Source organism: Vombatus ursinus, unplaced genomic scaffold, assembly GCF_900497805.2.
Source record: "Vombatus ursinus unplaced genomic scaffold, bare-nosed wombat genome assembly UNPS02014832.1, whole genome shotgun sequence".
Lineage (NCBI taxonomy): Eukaryota > Metazoa > Chordata > Mammalia > Diprotodontia > Vombatidae > Vombatus > Vombatus ursinus.
The window spans coordinates 65,295,026-65,311,543 of record NW_020954610.1 but is presented as its reverse complement, the minus strand read 5'-3'; the positions used below and the strand labels follow the sequence as shown (position 1 = coordinate 65,311,543).

Here is a 16,518-nt window from a genome sequence, read left to right as displayed (position 1 = left end):
GATGAAGAGAGGATGGACTGCAGTAGGGAGAGACTGAGGCAGGGAGACCATCAGCAGACAATTGCGATAGTTCAGACATGAGGTGATGAGGGTGATTGTGTTGTTAGAAGAGAGAAGGTGGCATCTATGAGTGACATTATGCTGGTAAAAATGACAGGACTTGGCAACAGATTGGATATGGGAAAGTGAGAGAGAGTGGAGAGCCCAGGATCATACTAGGTTGCAAGTCTGGGTGACGTGGGTAGAGGGCAGTACCTTTGACAGTGATACGAAGATTTCAGAGACACTGGGTAACTTTAGGAAAAAAATCATAGATTTAGAGCTACAAATGACCTTAGAAACCATAGAGCTGGAAGAGATCTAGAACCTCTAGGCCAACCGCCCTCATTTTCTATGAGAGGAAAACGAGTCCCAGATAGGTTAAGTAATTTGTCTCACGATTCGTAAGTAGCAATGCCAGGACATGAACCCAAGTCCTCTGACTCCAAATGCAGCACTCCTCTGTACCAAGATGTTAGAAAATGAAGAAGAAAGGATCTCAAAGGTAAAACAGAAGCAAGTTTGTTGGTAGAAGTCAATTTTATTTTAATTTCTGTATCCGTTCCAGCATATCAGATCCCTGAGAAAGAGTCTGTCTTGTCTGCATTTTTTTTAAAATTTTCTATGGGTAAATTAAAGTCAAGTTAAAATGAGATGTGCCATATTTGTACCCAACTACACTGTGTATAGGAGACTGCAGCACCTTTGGCCATCTTTCATTTCTCAACAAATCCAAGGGCAGTATAGAGCTATTCTTTCTAGTTCCAGACCAAACTGTTTAATAATGAGACACACATTTTTTTCTCATGTATCATGATTCTTATTTTACATAGTTTTCATGTTTTAAAATGTATTTTTATGTTGTTTTTTGTTTTTCCTCTTCATTTATTTTGTTCCCTTTAAATTGACTGTACATGTGTGTTAATTTTTCTTCAATTTTTGTTTTAAAGCGTGACTTATGTTTTATTTTGTGTTTCTTTTAGGTTTTGTTTTGTTTCATAAGATCCCACTGGATGGGTAACTGAAATAAAGAAACAGACAGAGAAAGGGGCTGTTGTGCTTGTTGGTTGGAGCTGTGTTCTATGCTGGACTCTAGGGAATGGACACTGTTCTTGTCCTGGGAAATGCTATTTGTTTGGCACTTTCTGATAGATGTGGGTGGCATTTGAAAGACTCAAAAATACACACATATTCTGACCTGCTTTGGTAACACCCAGTGCAAAAGCATTCCCCAGACAGCTAAGAAACTGAAGAAATCACGAGAAATAAATGATCCCACTTTGTTTTTACTGTGGGTTCAAACTCAACATTCAGATGACACTCCTTTTCCATTGTTCTTTTCTTCTGAAAGATTTACTGTTGGACCACACTGGAAAGACATAGGGCTTTAGAGTTATAGGTTTTTTGTTTTGTTTTGTTTTGTTTGTTAAAGGGGAACTGCAAAGTTTGCAAAAAAAAATCCATATGAAAGAGTGACAGTTAAAACCAATATTCTCCATTGGGTCCTGCTTTTCCCTAGAAGTCTTGACTTAAGAGGCTTTGACTTAACTTACCCAGTTTTTTCAGGCGTGCCAGTGGAGTACATAATTCCCTTTGACTTCCTCCTTTTGTCACTGAAATTGAAAAGTCATTTTCCATCCTTTGCATTAAGAACCCAGGCTTTTTAGTAAGACCCCCACGATCATGGGGTGTGGATAACTTCCTTAGAGTAAACAGTTTACCTGGAAACATTTTGAAGAGTTTTAGTTTGTTTGTTTAAATCAGATTGGGAGCTATCTAGGCCAAAGGGCAAAGCGAAAGTGTGGAACCCTTAACATAGGAACCTTAGTGAAACATCCTTATGATACAATTATAATGTTGCCTTTTTAATAATGATAGCTGGTATTTATATAGTGCTTTAAGAGGTATGCAAAGCACTTTGAAAAAATTGTTTTATCCTTCCAACATTCCTGGGAGGTGGGTATTATTATTATCCCATTTTGCAGATGAGGATACAGAGATTGAGACAGGTTAAGTGACTAGCCCAGAGTCACATGGTATCTGAGGCTAGATTTGAACTCATGTCTTCCTGACTCCCAAGTCTAATGCTCTATCTACAGCTCCACCTACCTGCTTTTTATTTGCTCTCCCCACTTCCCCTGCTTTTGAAAAGGTTCGTACAATGAGAAGGCAACATTGTTGTTTCCTTTAGAAAAGAATAGTTCGGTTTGTTTTTGTTTTTGTTTTTTTTTTCATCTAGAAATCATACAAGATTGGTCTGAATGCTGGTACTGGGCTCTGTCCTGCCCAAGCTTTCACAGCCACTAAAGCTTTGCACTTCCTTGGGGGTGCAGGAAGGTGAACAGACCTCTAGTAATATCTGCTTTCTGTCTTCTGATGTCATTGGTGAGAGGTTAGTCAGCCTTCTAGCTAGACTCCTGATTCCTCCTTTAGTTTTATTGATAGCTCATTCAGCTCCCCTTGTCAACTATAGTTACCTTTCCATGTGTTCCTGCCCTGTACAGGAAGTGATACGTGCCATCATTCAAACCTTACTTGTTGAAGTGAATGAGATGTTGGGGTTGCAGTATTTGGTTTAAAAAGATACAAGCATTTCTAGCAGTTAAATCTAAAGCTATACCCTGCTGCTAAATGAGAATCTCCCACAGTTTTTTGTTTGTTTGTTTTTAATATTTGAACAAGCTTTGCAGTTCAACTTTAAGACGCAGTAACAGGGTTTGGGGTTTTTAAACTAGTCCAACATGTGAGGAAACATTGTTTTGAATCCTTTGTAACCAAGCCATTAATCTTAATAAATCACAATCGATTTAGGCAGCGCTTGATATAAAGAGAATATCCATGTTGAATATTTTATACTATATCTTTTACATTAGTCACTAAATATATTATTGCTTGCTACAGACATTCCCAGGGACCTATGGATTACAGCATTTATTTGACTGCTCAGTGCATGTGCTTTACAAAGCCAAACAAGACACACTCTCTCTGTCTCTGTCTCTGTCTTTCTCTCTGTCCCTGTCTCTCTCCTCCTTCTCCTCATTTTTCTCCTCTTCCCCCTCTCCCCCTATTCCCTCTTTCTCTGTCTCCTCCCCATCTCCTCCCCTCCCTTCTCCTTTCCACCTCTCTTCTCTTCTCCTTTCCCCTCCACTCCTCTCCCCTTCTGGCCCCTCTCTACCCTTCCCCTCTCCTCCCCTCCTCTTTCTTCTCCTCTCCTTTTCTCCTTCTCTCCTCTCCTCTTTTCCCCTCCCCCCTCATCTTCTTCCCTCCCCTCCCCTCCCCTCACCTCCCCTCTCCTCTCCACCTTTCCCCTTCTCCTTTCCTCTCCTCCCTCTCTTCTCCTCTTCCTCTTCCTCTCCTTTCCTTTCCTCTCCTCTCTTTTCCTCTTCTCTCCTTTCCTGTCCTCTCCCCCTATGAAATATTTTCTTTTCAACAAGACCCTTAAATATAAAGGCAGCTAAATTTCATAGTGGGAGGCTCCCAATGCACTCTACATTCCCGTTTTCCCACTTGCTGGTAAATGACAGCTCCTGTCACTACTTAGATTTTGATCTTTCCCAAAGGTGTTGATTTACAAAGAGTCTAGCTAATTGCAGAATTCCTGGCCCTTAAAAATGAAATTCAAACTGTGAACCAGGCAGGGGCCATCAACATGGCAAAAGTTCTTAAATATCCAGCCTTTGGTACAAAAAGCTTTTATGTTATTCCATGGGGCCATAAAAAGACTATGAATTGTTTAAAGACCATTTTACAAGGTTCCCAGACCTGAAAAGAAAACAAATGAATATTTGTATTCTTGGGCTAAAAGGACTGCAGTGTAGATTTTGTTTTAAAATGGAAAGAAGTGGACACATAAGGCAATTTAATATATCAAAAAACAACTGACATCTCCTAGGAAACAAGAACAGCAGGCTATTAGAAGACTCCTCTGATTCATATAGTTCCCATTTTTCTTGCCTTCCACATTTTATCCCTGAAGACCAGAATCTGTTACATATCCTTCATTCCCTCTGTTTTAGACCACCCAACTCCCATCCACCCCTTTTCCATCCCCTTTCTCAAATTAAAAAAAAATTGGAGGGGTACATGGCAGGTGGGTATGGTAAGTTTCATTCCCTTTTAGTGGAAAAGATTAATAAAGTTGTTCCCTCCCATCCCTCACCAAATCAGTGCCGATGGTATTGACATAAAAAGATGGCCATGATTCCATTCCATTGATTTCTTCTCCCTTACATTCATCTTCCTTCTGTGCCACCGCCTTTGGATTTGTCATTTTTCATCAGCTCACAGGCTTAGGCTTTATAATTATCCCTAAATTTGCTATCTGTTGGGACATCCTTATGACTTCCAACTAGCTGATGACTCCAGGCTTCTTCCCTCCTGCCACTAATTCATCTTGCCCAGCATCCCTCCCCACTGTCCTTTAATTAGTCCCACTTCCATGTTGGCCAGAGGCATCCCAATAAACACTTCCATGCTCTCTTTCTGATAATCCTTTCCTAGTCAATGCCTATCCATATGTCCTCTGTGCTTAGTCTTGATTTTTAGCTGAGATCATTCCATCTCACTTTTTCAGGTATTTCCAGGGTATCAGTGGGTCTTTGGAAAAAGGGAAGCAGGTTCATGGTCTTAAGACAGACTGTGACTCAGCCCCTGTGCAGCATTTATTCACTCTCAACATCCTGGCCTTTGCCTTTCAGAACTAGACAGTCCCATCAACTTTAGCTGTTACCGTAGTGAATAGTGTCTGTCCATGACTAAGTAAAATTAATTCAGAGAAGGCCGGTTTCTCCACCAGTGTCTTGTATGGTAAAAAATGAATCCCGAGGCATAGTAAGAGTTGAATCAAGGAGCTTCTGTTCTGGACCCATACTGCTGTGGCTTGCTTCATCTCAGGACTCCTAAGTTGCCCTCCCAGCAATAAGCAGCGAGAAGATTGGCCTCAGCTTCCTGAAACACAAAGATGCTTGGCTGAGATGAAATGATTTGCAGGGAAAATTGGGTGTTGGCTCTTAAACTACCTGAGCTATACCAGTGAATGCTTGGAGGTCCCCAGAGGGACTGAAGCCAGAAAGCAACAAGGACCAACCAATTTATATGGTAAATACTGTTAAATAATGGGAGCTAGGAATTCCCAAATAATATCCAGACATGAGAGGAAAATTGGCAGGAAGGTAGTCAAGTCAGCTCTGTTCTTTTAATTCACCCAAGATCCCCTCCCCCATTCTCCTTTAGCCGCCTGATGCATAACAAAGAGAAACTTTCTCTTGTTCTGTGCATCTATAATATATTGAAATGGAATCCTGGGACTAAGAGGAAAGAATGTGATTTAATTCCTTTCCCTATAGTACTGTGCATAAATGGTCCTGGCTACATAGTGTAGTCATAATAATAGCTGGCATTTATATAGTGCTTTAAGGTTTGCAAGGTGCTTTACAAATATCATCTCGTTTTATCTTTACAATAACCCTGGGAGGTGGGTCCTATCATCCCCATTTTCAGTTGAAGAAAATGTAGAGGTGGAGCCGTTTGCCTAGGGTCATATAGTTAATATATGAGGCTGGATTTGAACTCAGGTCTTCTTTACTCCAGGACCATATTACTATCTTTTATGCCCCCTAGCTGCCTTTTCCGTAGTATGTTTTACCGTTTTTAAAAATTTTCCAAGACAAGAAGCTAAGCTATCTTCTTGGGGATCCTGTAGTGGTATCCAATAACTCCCTCACCCTCCTTTCTCATGCCTAACCTAAATCATTCTTAATGTAGATAATAAACCCATTTCCTGTTGTTTCATTCTGAGTCAAGATGGAGAACACCTGAGTAGTAGAAACTCAAGATAACGTCACTGATTTCTCTAAGAATATATAATAGATGTGGTCATCTTCTTATGTTTTCTCTCCTCTGGTGGCTTGCAGCCTTGTAACTCTTATAGAGAGGGTTTATCCAAAGACATTCAGGGAAGAGGAGTCCTTTTCCTGACTGATTTGGGCCATCATGAGGCGATGTGATGCTGCGTGCACCCATCTGAATTGTGTAGACTGAATTCCTACCACAGCAGGTAGAATTCTATCTTTAAACAGAGTGAATGTCACAGATGGCAGTCTTCCACTGATGCCTGCTATCCCATTTTCCTAACGTGGCAAGAGCAGAGGCAGCTCCTAGCAATATTGTTTTGACATTGACATAATTTTCAATTGAAAGTTTGATGGATGTTGAAATGCAAAATTGGTATAATGAGGATTGATTGGTGAATTTCCAAAGCATGCTTCTCCTATCTCAGGTATTCTGACCCCTTTGGCTAGATTGGAAGTCTTTGTTTAAACAGTTTTGTTTAAGCTTCCTGAAAGTAGAAAACATATCTTCTCTTCCCTACCTTAGCATTCTGCACACAGTAGGTACTTAATAAATGTTTATTGAACCAGAAGGAAGAAAATGCATGATATTTAAATTCTTCTTGACTTAAAGGACAAAATACTTTCTTTATGTCGAGTCAATCTGTAAGTGTATTATGCAAAACAAACAAAAAGATTCCTGAAGAATATGAAGCCCTTATGTATATACCACTTTATTTTCAAATCCATTTGCTGTAATCCATAGGCAACCTGTGAATCATTCATATACTTACTCTTTCCCCCTAATGTGCCAGGTTTTTAAAGCTGTTCTTTCACCTTTCCTGTAAATAATGGATGATCTTTTTGAAAAATTTAAAATGCTGTTTTAACAATGTGGGTAGACCATAAATGTATTTGTTGAATTTATTCATTTTTTTAACAAGCCAATAAAGTTTTATAATTCATTCCCATGTGTCTTTCACTGTAGATACTTGCTCCCTTGCCCTACCCTTCCCTGAATACCACCCTTCCTCACTCACATATGTATGTCATCTGCCATCTTTGGGTTTAAGGTTCTTAAAAAGAAACGTCAGCTATATTACTGGTGGTCCCTAAGGTTATCCCAAGAAAGGACACCTATTGTACATTTCAGATCAATATCGCCAAAAAAGCAAGAAAAAAAGAAAGAAACTCTCAAATTCCCTCTAGGAAAGAATGGGTAGAATAACCTTATGGTTTACTTGCACTTAATAACAGTAATGTTTTCATCCTGCTAAAAGACAAATAGTTTAAAAAAACATATTTAAGGGAATTAAAAATATATCTGTGGACTGTGGGAAAGTCATTTGGCATTTTAAATTTTGACCATCATGAAGCCCACAAAGAGGGTACATTCAGTGTTTTTTCCTTCATTCTAAATGTCTTTGTGGTAAAAGTGGGAAATGCTGTCTGACGTTCTTTATAGGAGTGAAAGAAGGGAAATTAATGGATTCTGGAACAAAAATTCCATGGACCTGCTGATGTGATGCATATACATTCACATAGACTCTCCTCTTGGAACCCTTCACCCTTACCCTTACCACTATCTCTTACCTTCACACTCAGGTACTTTGTAGACCAGAAAAATAAATTCTTGCCTGAATTTTCAGCTATTTGTGGTAGTAAAATACCAAATACTTTGGGTTTTAGAATGCCAGTTCCAATTCATTTAAGAGGTACATCATTGATACCTGCATTGAGTCCAGATGCAATTAAATTCAAAATATATTTAAGCATTTACCAGGTGTATGGTCTTGTATTAGGTGGTGACAAAGACAAAAAAAAAAACAAACCCAAAGTCCTTGCCATAAAGAAGAAAGATAAGCAAGAGTGAATTTTTGTTCGGGTGTTTGACATAGTGGCTTGTGTGAACCAGGTTCGCCAAAGCACTCTCTGAAGCTGCCCATTTGAGACCAAGTGGCCACATGCATTACTTTTCCAAGGGCACATTAGCCTGGTTTCTAGTTCTATATGCTTCAATTCTATATTTGTGCACTCAGATTACAAACTAATTTGCATCTACTGATTAGCTATAATGCTTCCACATCTGGTATGTACATGTAGTAATTGTGTGTGTGCAAATAATGGGATCTAATTTAAGGGATACTTCTGAAAGTGACAGTATTCTGAACCTGGTCCAAACTCATTAACTTTGGTCCAACCTATGGGCATTCATTTGAAGTTCTCAAAGTTGTTCTTTCAGATCTCTTATTGTCTTTGCTCTTTTTCACTGAAAAGTCTAATACTGTGTTTCACATTATTTTTATAAAATGGGAAAATTATGCTTGCTGTTTGGATATCTTAAGAACATGAATGCTACTTCTGTGAAGGGTTTTGTAAACTCTGGAAGTATGATGACTTGAGTTTTCTGAATCCACTGTTATATAGCCTCTCTAATTTGGATTCCTTTAGTGGGGAGTCTGGCCAGTTTCATGGTCGAAGAAACTCCTGGTGTGGAAACTGCCTCCATAGATAAAATTGCAACTTCTCTGTAACTTACAGTCTTAGAGTTGGCTTAAGCCATGAGAGATTAAGTGACTTGTCCATAGTCACAAAGCCAGCATGGGTTAGATGTAGGACTTTGAACGAAAATCTTCGAAACTCTGAGGCCACCTATCCACCTATCCACTACCTACTCTGTCTCTCTAATCTGGAAAAAAATAATCACTTGTCTCATTTGGACAGTAAATATTATGCAGTGTACCTCAACCGTCAATGAATTGTTTTTGTTGTTTCAATGAATAACCTAGCCAGAACTGGTGGTAAATTATTTAAAATTATTCACTCAAGAAGACAGTTTCTAAGTACCCTCAAGCTATTTAGACACACCCTAAATACCTATAAACAATTAATTTCAGAGGATTATAGGGTATTCTTATCTATTCACTGAAGATTGCCTTGGCTAGCCTAGTTGGAGTAATTTTGTCCTTAAATGTAGTAAAATTTCCTTTCTTTAAAAAAATGTAATTCAATACTTGTTCAGTCATTTTTCAGTTGTGTCTGACTCTTTGTGACCTCAATTGGGGTTTTCTTGGCAGAGATACTGGAGTGGTTTGCCATTTCCTTCTCCAGCACATATATAGATGAGGAAACTGAGGCAGACAGGGTTAAGAGACTTCCCCATGGTCACACCTCTATTAAGTATCTCTAGTAAGTGTCTGAGGTCAGATGTGAACTCAAGAAGATGAGTCTTCCTGACTCTCTGGCCTAGTGCTCTGTCCACTACACCACACATTGTTTCCAATTCAGACTGGTCTTTCCAGTGTCCACTTCTCCCTACCAAATTAACAAGGTTGAAATTTTACTGGATTTCAATTATTAAGCTGTTTTCATTATTTTTTACTATCAAGGCCGACAAATTCTCAAAAGTAGATTGGTTGTTGTCCTTCATTCTCAAAGAGGACCAAAATGACATCATCATGCTAGAGTCAAGTTTCAATGTGTCTGACTACAGTTGATCAGACCAATCCAAGCTCAGAATACTTTACCACAGGTTGGGCACACATAGTACATGTGAACATTTGGGATGGATTCTCTAAATCTGTGCATCCTGCTTATCCTTTGAGCTATTTCAGTTCTGCTTTGCTCATAGAGCACAGCACCTTCTCTGATGTGGGTATGCCATGCTGAGTGGTCCTGTGCCAGTGTCTCCCACATCACACAATCAGTTCCAAAGTTCTCCAGAGAGACCATGAGAGTGTCCTTGTATCGCTTCTTCTGACCACCATGTGAATACTTGCTCATTTGAGTTCTCCATAAAAGTCTTTTTGATTATTTATTTATCTTTAGTTTTCAACATTCATGTCCATAAGATTTTGAGTTTTAAATTTTCTCCCCCTCCCACTTCTTCCCTTCCCCCCAAGATGACATTCAATCTGATATAGGCTCTACATATACATTCATGTTAAACATATTTTCCCATTAGTCATTATGTAAAGAACAATTAGAATTAATGAGAGAAACCACAAGAATGAAGCAATAAAACAAAACAGCAAAGGAAAAGGAGAGCAAATAGTATGTTTTCATCTGCATTCAGACTCCATATTTCTTTCTCTTTGTGTGGATAGCAATTTCCATCATGAGTCTTTTGGAGTTGTCTTAGATCCTTTCATTGCTGAGAAGAGCTAAGTCAGTCAAAGTCAGTGTTTGCACAACGTGGCTGTTACTGTGTACAGTGTTCTGGTTCTGCTCATTTCACTTTGCATCAGTTCAAGTAAGTCTTTCCAGGTTTTTTTGAAGTCTGACTGCTCATCATTTCTTATAGCACAACAGTATTCCATTACATTCATATACCATAACTTGTTCAGCCATTCCACAATTGATGGGCATCCCCTCAATTTCCAATTCTTTGCTACCACAAAAAGAGCTGCTATAAATATTTTTGTACATGTGGGTCCTTTTCCCATTTTTATGATCTCTTTGGGATACAGACCTAGAAGTAGTATTGCTGGGTCAAAGGATATACACAATTTTATAGCCCTTTGGGCATAGTTCCAAATTGCTTTCCAAAATGGTTAGATCATTTCACAACTCCACCAACAATGTGTTAGTGTTCCAATTTTCCCACATCTTCTCCCACATTTGTTATTGTCCTGTTTTGTCATATTAGCCAATCTGATAGGTGTGATGTGTAAAATAGTCTTTTTGGCAAACTTACGTTTTGCATTCGAAAACAACATGGCCAGCCCATTGGAGTTGCACTCTCTGAAGCAGAGTTTGAATGCTTGGCAGTTTAGTTTGAGAAAGGACTTCAGTGTCTGGTATCTTATCCTATCAGGTGATCTTCAGAATCTTCCTAAGACAATTCAAATGGAAGGAATTCAGTTTTCTGGCATGGCGCTGGTAGACTGTCCAGGTTTCACAGGCATACAACAATGACATCAGCACAATGGCTCTGTAGACCTTCAGTTTGTAGTCAGTCTAATACCTCTTCTCTCCCAGATTTCTTAAAGGAAGACTAGTCAAGTGGACATATAGGAATATGTTTATCTTTTGTTATTTTTTAGAAGACCAGACCTATGATTTCATTGGGAGAAGGAAACTCCTTAATCAAAGCCAACTAGCATCTTCCCAGCAATTCATTGTCTTAGGTACCAAGAGGTTAAATGACTTGCCCAGGGTGACTCTGCCAGGAGGCATCAGGAGGTAGCACTTGAACCCAAGTCTTCCTGACTTCAAGACTTACTCTTTATCTCACTATTGCATATGATCTCTCTTGCAGGAATTTTAGAAAGAAAAAAAACCCTACATGGATGTATGTATATAATAAATAATATAGGGTTTAATTTAATTTAATTAAGTCCATGTTATGATAATAATTGACATGTTGTGGTACTTTAAAATTCACAGAATACCCTCCATGTGTCATCTCATTTCATCCTCATAGTCACATAAACTATAGCCATACTGGACTCACTGGTCCAGTTACTTCCCTTGTAGTTGCCCCCCAGTAATCTGACCCTGTGCCAGGGGAAACAGTCCTGTCAGAGCCAAGGGAAGAAGGTATGGAAGGTATTTTCCATGCTTCTATCCCTTCATATGGAAAAGACATCTCCACTGGTAAGGCTAAAGGGCCAGACAAGACTAGGTAGGTACAAACCCTGATCGTTTCCTGAGCCTCAGAGATTTATATTGCTTACAGCTTAGCATTAAGGTGGGTCATACTATTCCTGAATAAGAGCCTCCCTGAGTTACATGGAAATACCCCCTGGAAAGAAAGATGGTGTGAAAGGAAAGAATTCCAAGGGACTGGCAGGCAGTGGATAACTTAGGGTCAGGATCATCTGGGCTGCAGCAGATGGATGTAGTGTTTGAGCCACAAATAATCAGAGTTCGGACTGATGAATGTTTCCTGAAGCCAAAGTTGGGCAGGATAACTGGGCAGCAGGGCCAACAAATGTCTTTCTCAGCTGGAGGATACAAGAGACCCAAACTGACAAAATACAAGAGTACTTGAAGAGTGCAAGAAACCTAAACTGACAAGGGGGAAGAGAAAACTTCCAAGGAGCAAGATTATGAAGTTCTCTGTTGTCTTCCCAAATAGAATATAAGCTGCCTGAGGGCAAGGACTGTCTTTCTTTTCACTTGCATTTGATGTCCCAGGGTTTAGCACAATGTCTGGACCATAGAAAGTGCTGAAAATGCTTCTTGACTTGACTTGACTCTAAATACGATTGAGAGACCTCAAGAATGAATGAATAAATGGAAACACATTTCTTAAGTACCTAAGAGAGAAGGTACAGTTGGCTATTTATGCCTGCTTGGATGAACTGTGAAGGTATAAGTAGGGCAGATGAATATTGAGGAAGGACAGAGAGACAAAGAGAGAGAGAGAGAGAAAGACAGAGGCAGAAACAGAGAGACAGAAACAGAAAGTGAGAGAGGCAGAGACCAAGAGGGACAAAGACAGACAGAGACAGAGACAGAGATAGAGACAGAGACAGAGAGAGCCCTTTAGGAAAAGAACAAGAAAAAAGATATGTCAAGAACAAAAAACCTAATAGACCAAAAAACTTCCCAATCCAGGGAATGTTATACATGGATACACTGAAGCAAGTCACTGAGGCATTTACCGATTCAGAAAAAAGCCTCATGTCAGCACTTGCCCAGTACAATGAACAAGGCATGGCCCAAGGAACAGAGAGATGTATTTGGAGTCAGAGGGCATGGTTACAATCCTGGTTCAGACATTAATTCCACTGTGTGACCTTAGGCAAATCACTTAACTTCTCTTATAAGGCCTCAGTTTCCTTATGTATAAAATGAAAAGGTTGAGGTAGATGACCTCTGACATCTTTTCCTGCTGTAGAGCTTTGATTCTAGGAACAAACCTGTTGAAGTAGCTAATGAAAGTAATCCGCACTGTGAATAAGGCCTTTTGCTAGGTGCTGGGGACAGAAGGATAGAAAGATGGCACAATGCCTGCCCTTAGAGGATTTCTAGTCTTAACTTTGGGTTTTGTTTTTGAAGTAAAATAGAGGGATCCCCAAACCTCAAAATTGTTCTGCCCTTGAAATACTCTTTTATTGTGAAAAAAAGCCAAGTGAGATCAATTTTACCTTCCCATTTTTGCCTTTGCTGTCTTCCTCCGTTCAAAGCAAATTCAGAATGGGAAATTTGGGCTTGAATGTCGGGAAGGGATCTGGGGTTCTAAGAACCTTATCTGCATCGTTGAACTCATACTAGATGTTTTAGCAGGTTGGGATTTTTTTAGAAATAAGTTTCATGGCCAAGTGGAGGTGTGAGGTTACCTAAATTCATAGCCTCCCTCCACCCCCCTGTAATTTCTAAGTTATTTGGGTGATTTGCTTCCAAAGTCTTTACAAATCTTAACTTGCAAATATGTAGTGCGGTAGTAAAAATCAGCACATTTTAGAAATGGGTAAGAAAGATGTGCCTTAAACAATGCCTTTATTGTTGATTAATGAATGAGAACTCTGAGTGTGACTCATCGGTTAGTCATAACTGAGGGTGGACTGGTTCATTTCAGTTGTTCTAAAGGTGGGTTTGCCCTCTTCAAAAATCAAACTTTGAATTTTCTTACCAAGTATGAATGGAAGATCATAGTTTAAGAATGGGAAGGGAGCTTAGAGGTCATCTAGTTCGACCTTCCTGGAGGGAGGCTGTGAAATAATAATGCCAAACATTTATTCAGACTATCCCAAAAGTCTTGGTGCAGTTTTAAGTTTTAATAGCATAAAGACTTTTGGGAAATCCTGAATAATACTTTGTCGGTACAGTTGCTTTAATAATAATAGTAAGCATTTATATAGATTATAGATTTATATATAATTCACATAGATTTTGTTTAATTTATATAGATTATATATTTACATATAAATATATAATATTTAATTAAATATATCAATATAATATATTAATAATACTATTAATAATATATAATTATATATTACTATGCGCCAGGCACGGTGCCAAGCACTTTACAATCATCATCTAATTTGATTCTCACAATCAATCCCAATGCTATGCTTATCCCCATTTTAAGGGGATAAGGATAAGGAAACTGAGGCAGAAACTCATTAATTGACTTGCCCAAGGTCAAACAGCTAGTAAGTGTCTGAGGCTAGATTTGAACTCAGATCTTCTAGACTACAGTCCCAGCGCTGTATCCATTGTACCACCTAGTTGCTTTACATGTATTTAAGTATGGAAAACATAAGTATTTTTCCACACTTACATACATGTCTCATCTGATCCTCACAATAGCCCTATGAGGTAGGTGCTATTATTATCCACATACTATAAAAGAGGAAACTGAGGCAGATAGAGGTTAAGTGACTTACCGAGGGTCACACAGTTATTGTGATGGGATTGAAATTCAAGCCTTCCTTAGCCCACGTCGAGCACTTAGCTGTGGCACCTAGCCTCTCCAAGGCATAGTATAAAGGAAAGTATAATTCCACTAACTCTGGAATAATCATACCTGGGAAACCTGCCTCAGTTTCCTTATCCTCATCCCCTTAAAATGGGGATAAGCATAGCATTGGGATTGATTGTGAGAATCAAATTAGATGAATATTGTAAAGTGCTTGGCACCATGCCTGGCGCATAGTAATATATAATTATATATTATTAATAGTATTATTAATATATTATATTGATATATTTAATTAAATATTATATATTTATATGTAAATATATAATCTATATAAATTAAATAAAATCTATGTGAATACCTGAAGCTTGCTCCCTGTGTGACCTTGGGCAAGTTACATCCCATCCCTGGGCCTCAGTTTCCTTATCTGTAAAATTGAGGGGGGGTTGGGTTAGCTGAGTTCTTTTCTCGATCTATGAACTTCATTTTACAAATGAGATAATCAAGGCCCAGGGAAATGAAATGATTTGCCCAAAGTCACATAAATAGCAAGTAGCAGAACTGGGATTAGAATATGGGTCTTCTGAGTCCCAATCCAAGCTTGGTACCATACCTTACTTTTCCATCAGTTAGTTCTGAGTCATTTACAAGTCTATCCTCCCTAATGTGTGGCCTAAAGTAAACAAACCATCTTTGTAAAATAAATTTGTCTGCATTCTTCCAACATCCCTAAGAGGCCCTAGCTTTGAATACCAAGGCCTGAATGTGCTCATTGAGGGCAGAGACTGTTCTCATTCTCATCTTTGTACTGCTAGTACCTAGCGCTGTACGATGTATAGTAGACCCTTAATTAAAGCTTGTTGAATTAAATCGAACGTAGATGATGCCTATGAGCAAACTTCTCACTTGCTTCTGAAATACAAGGGATAAAAGATGATCAGCACAACTCAATCCCCTAGGTGCTTCTGTCCCAGAATGTGCAGCCTGGGAAGTCCCTGACTGAGCATGACTGCCAAGGACATATCAGAACTTTCCAGTCGTTTTGGTGAAGTCAGTCCCACGCAGCACCCTTAGGCTTATGCTCATTAAACTAAAATCTCTGCCAGACCAGATATCCATCCACAGACCCATGAACAGTAGGTTCAGATTTGGTGGGTTTTTTTTTCATCCTGTTTTAAATGTGGAGGAAAAAGTAAAAACGCATTGCATATTCTTTTTTCCCTCTTCCTGTCAAACAACAATCAATCTTGCTAAACTATGGAAAAATGTCCAAGTGCCATTTGCCTAAAGCAACATAAATCATGCTCAGGTAAGTTTCTGCAGCTTAGCTCTAAAGGCCTCTGGTACTGCTTAGAAGCGGGGGAAAGTGGCAGCTGCTGTCATATTTCTTAAAGAAGTCTGTATTCTTAGGTGAACTGGAACAACCTTTTTGGTTTTCCTGTCCCTGTTGAGCCCCCTTAGTCCAGGGCAGCTTCAGAGTGCTTAGGCCTTCTCAGAGATGACACCCACATCGCATTTTCCTCTCTGAGTTTATTTAAGGTTGCAGGTTTTCTGGCAATCCGACAGCTTGCCTTTCCCCTCCTTCTCTTCACTGTTCCACCAAGTTACAGTTAGTGTGCCAAGGGTCTGGAAGAGTTTCACATGACTGTACATGGGATTTTGTAGCTTTATATTCGCTTGAGGGGGAGGAGATCAGGCATCACTCACTGGGTCCCTTTTTTTTTTCCCAATTGAATGCACTCAGGGTGTGCATTTTTTTTTTTAAATTGTGGGTGTGGAGCAAACCCTAAGTAGTGGCAGATCTCCTTCATTATTTTTATCTGCCTTAAAATTGTAAACCTTGGAAGCCCCCAAGGATCAGCCTGAAGTTCTATTTTTCTCAGACTTTGAGTCTTTACCTTTTTCAGTATATTATTTTTTTTGTTGTTATACAATTTAAAAAAAAATAATTTGGTCAAATACATTTATCTTGTTCCCAAGAATTCCTTCCACAATATTGACTCTTTGGTTACTCTACCCCAAAAAGAGGTAGAAAGTACCCCTCTATGAATGCTCTTGATAGACACCTGTATGTATCTTGTAGATACCTATTAATATATGTGTCATCTCCTCCTTGAAATGTAAGCTCCTTGAGGCCAGCCATTGGTTTCATGTTTTCCTTGAATCACTAGCATTTAGCACAAAAATAAGCTCTTAGTAAGTTCTTGCTTATTCAGGAAAAATATAATTTCACATTCTTCCACAATTGAGACAAATACCTCATTTCATCTCCTTCCA

At 39.1% G+C, this 16,518-nt stretch overlaps 1 protein-coding gene across 3 annotated transcripts in view; it reads left to right on the top strand.

Moving 5' to 3' along the window:
• The window catches only part of LOC114025658 (BDNF/NT-3 growth factors receptor-like), a 412,069-nt gene that overhangs the window by 180,032 nt on the left and 215,519 nt on the right, over positions 1-16,518 (top strand). The window contains exon 12 of one of the 3 annotated variants that reach the window (XM_027839135.1): positions 1,023-1,987. The exons of the other annotated variants lie outside the window; for them this stretch is intronic. Within the exon in view, the coding sequence (XP_027694936.1) occupies positions 1,023-1,060 (38 nt within the window). The 3' untranslated portion in view covers positions 1,061-1,987. Of the gene's footprint in view, positions 1-1,022; positions 1,988-16,518 lie in introns of those variants that run through there. 3 annotated transcript variants of the gene reach the window in all.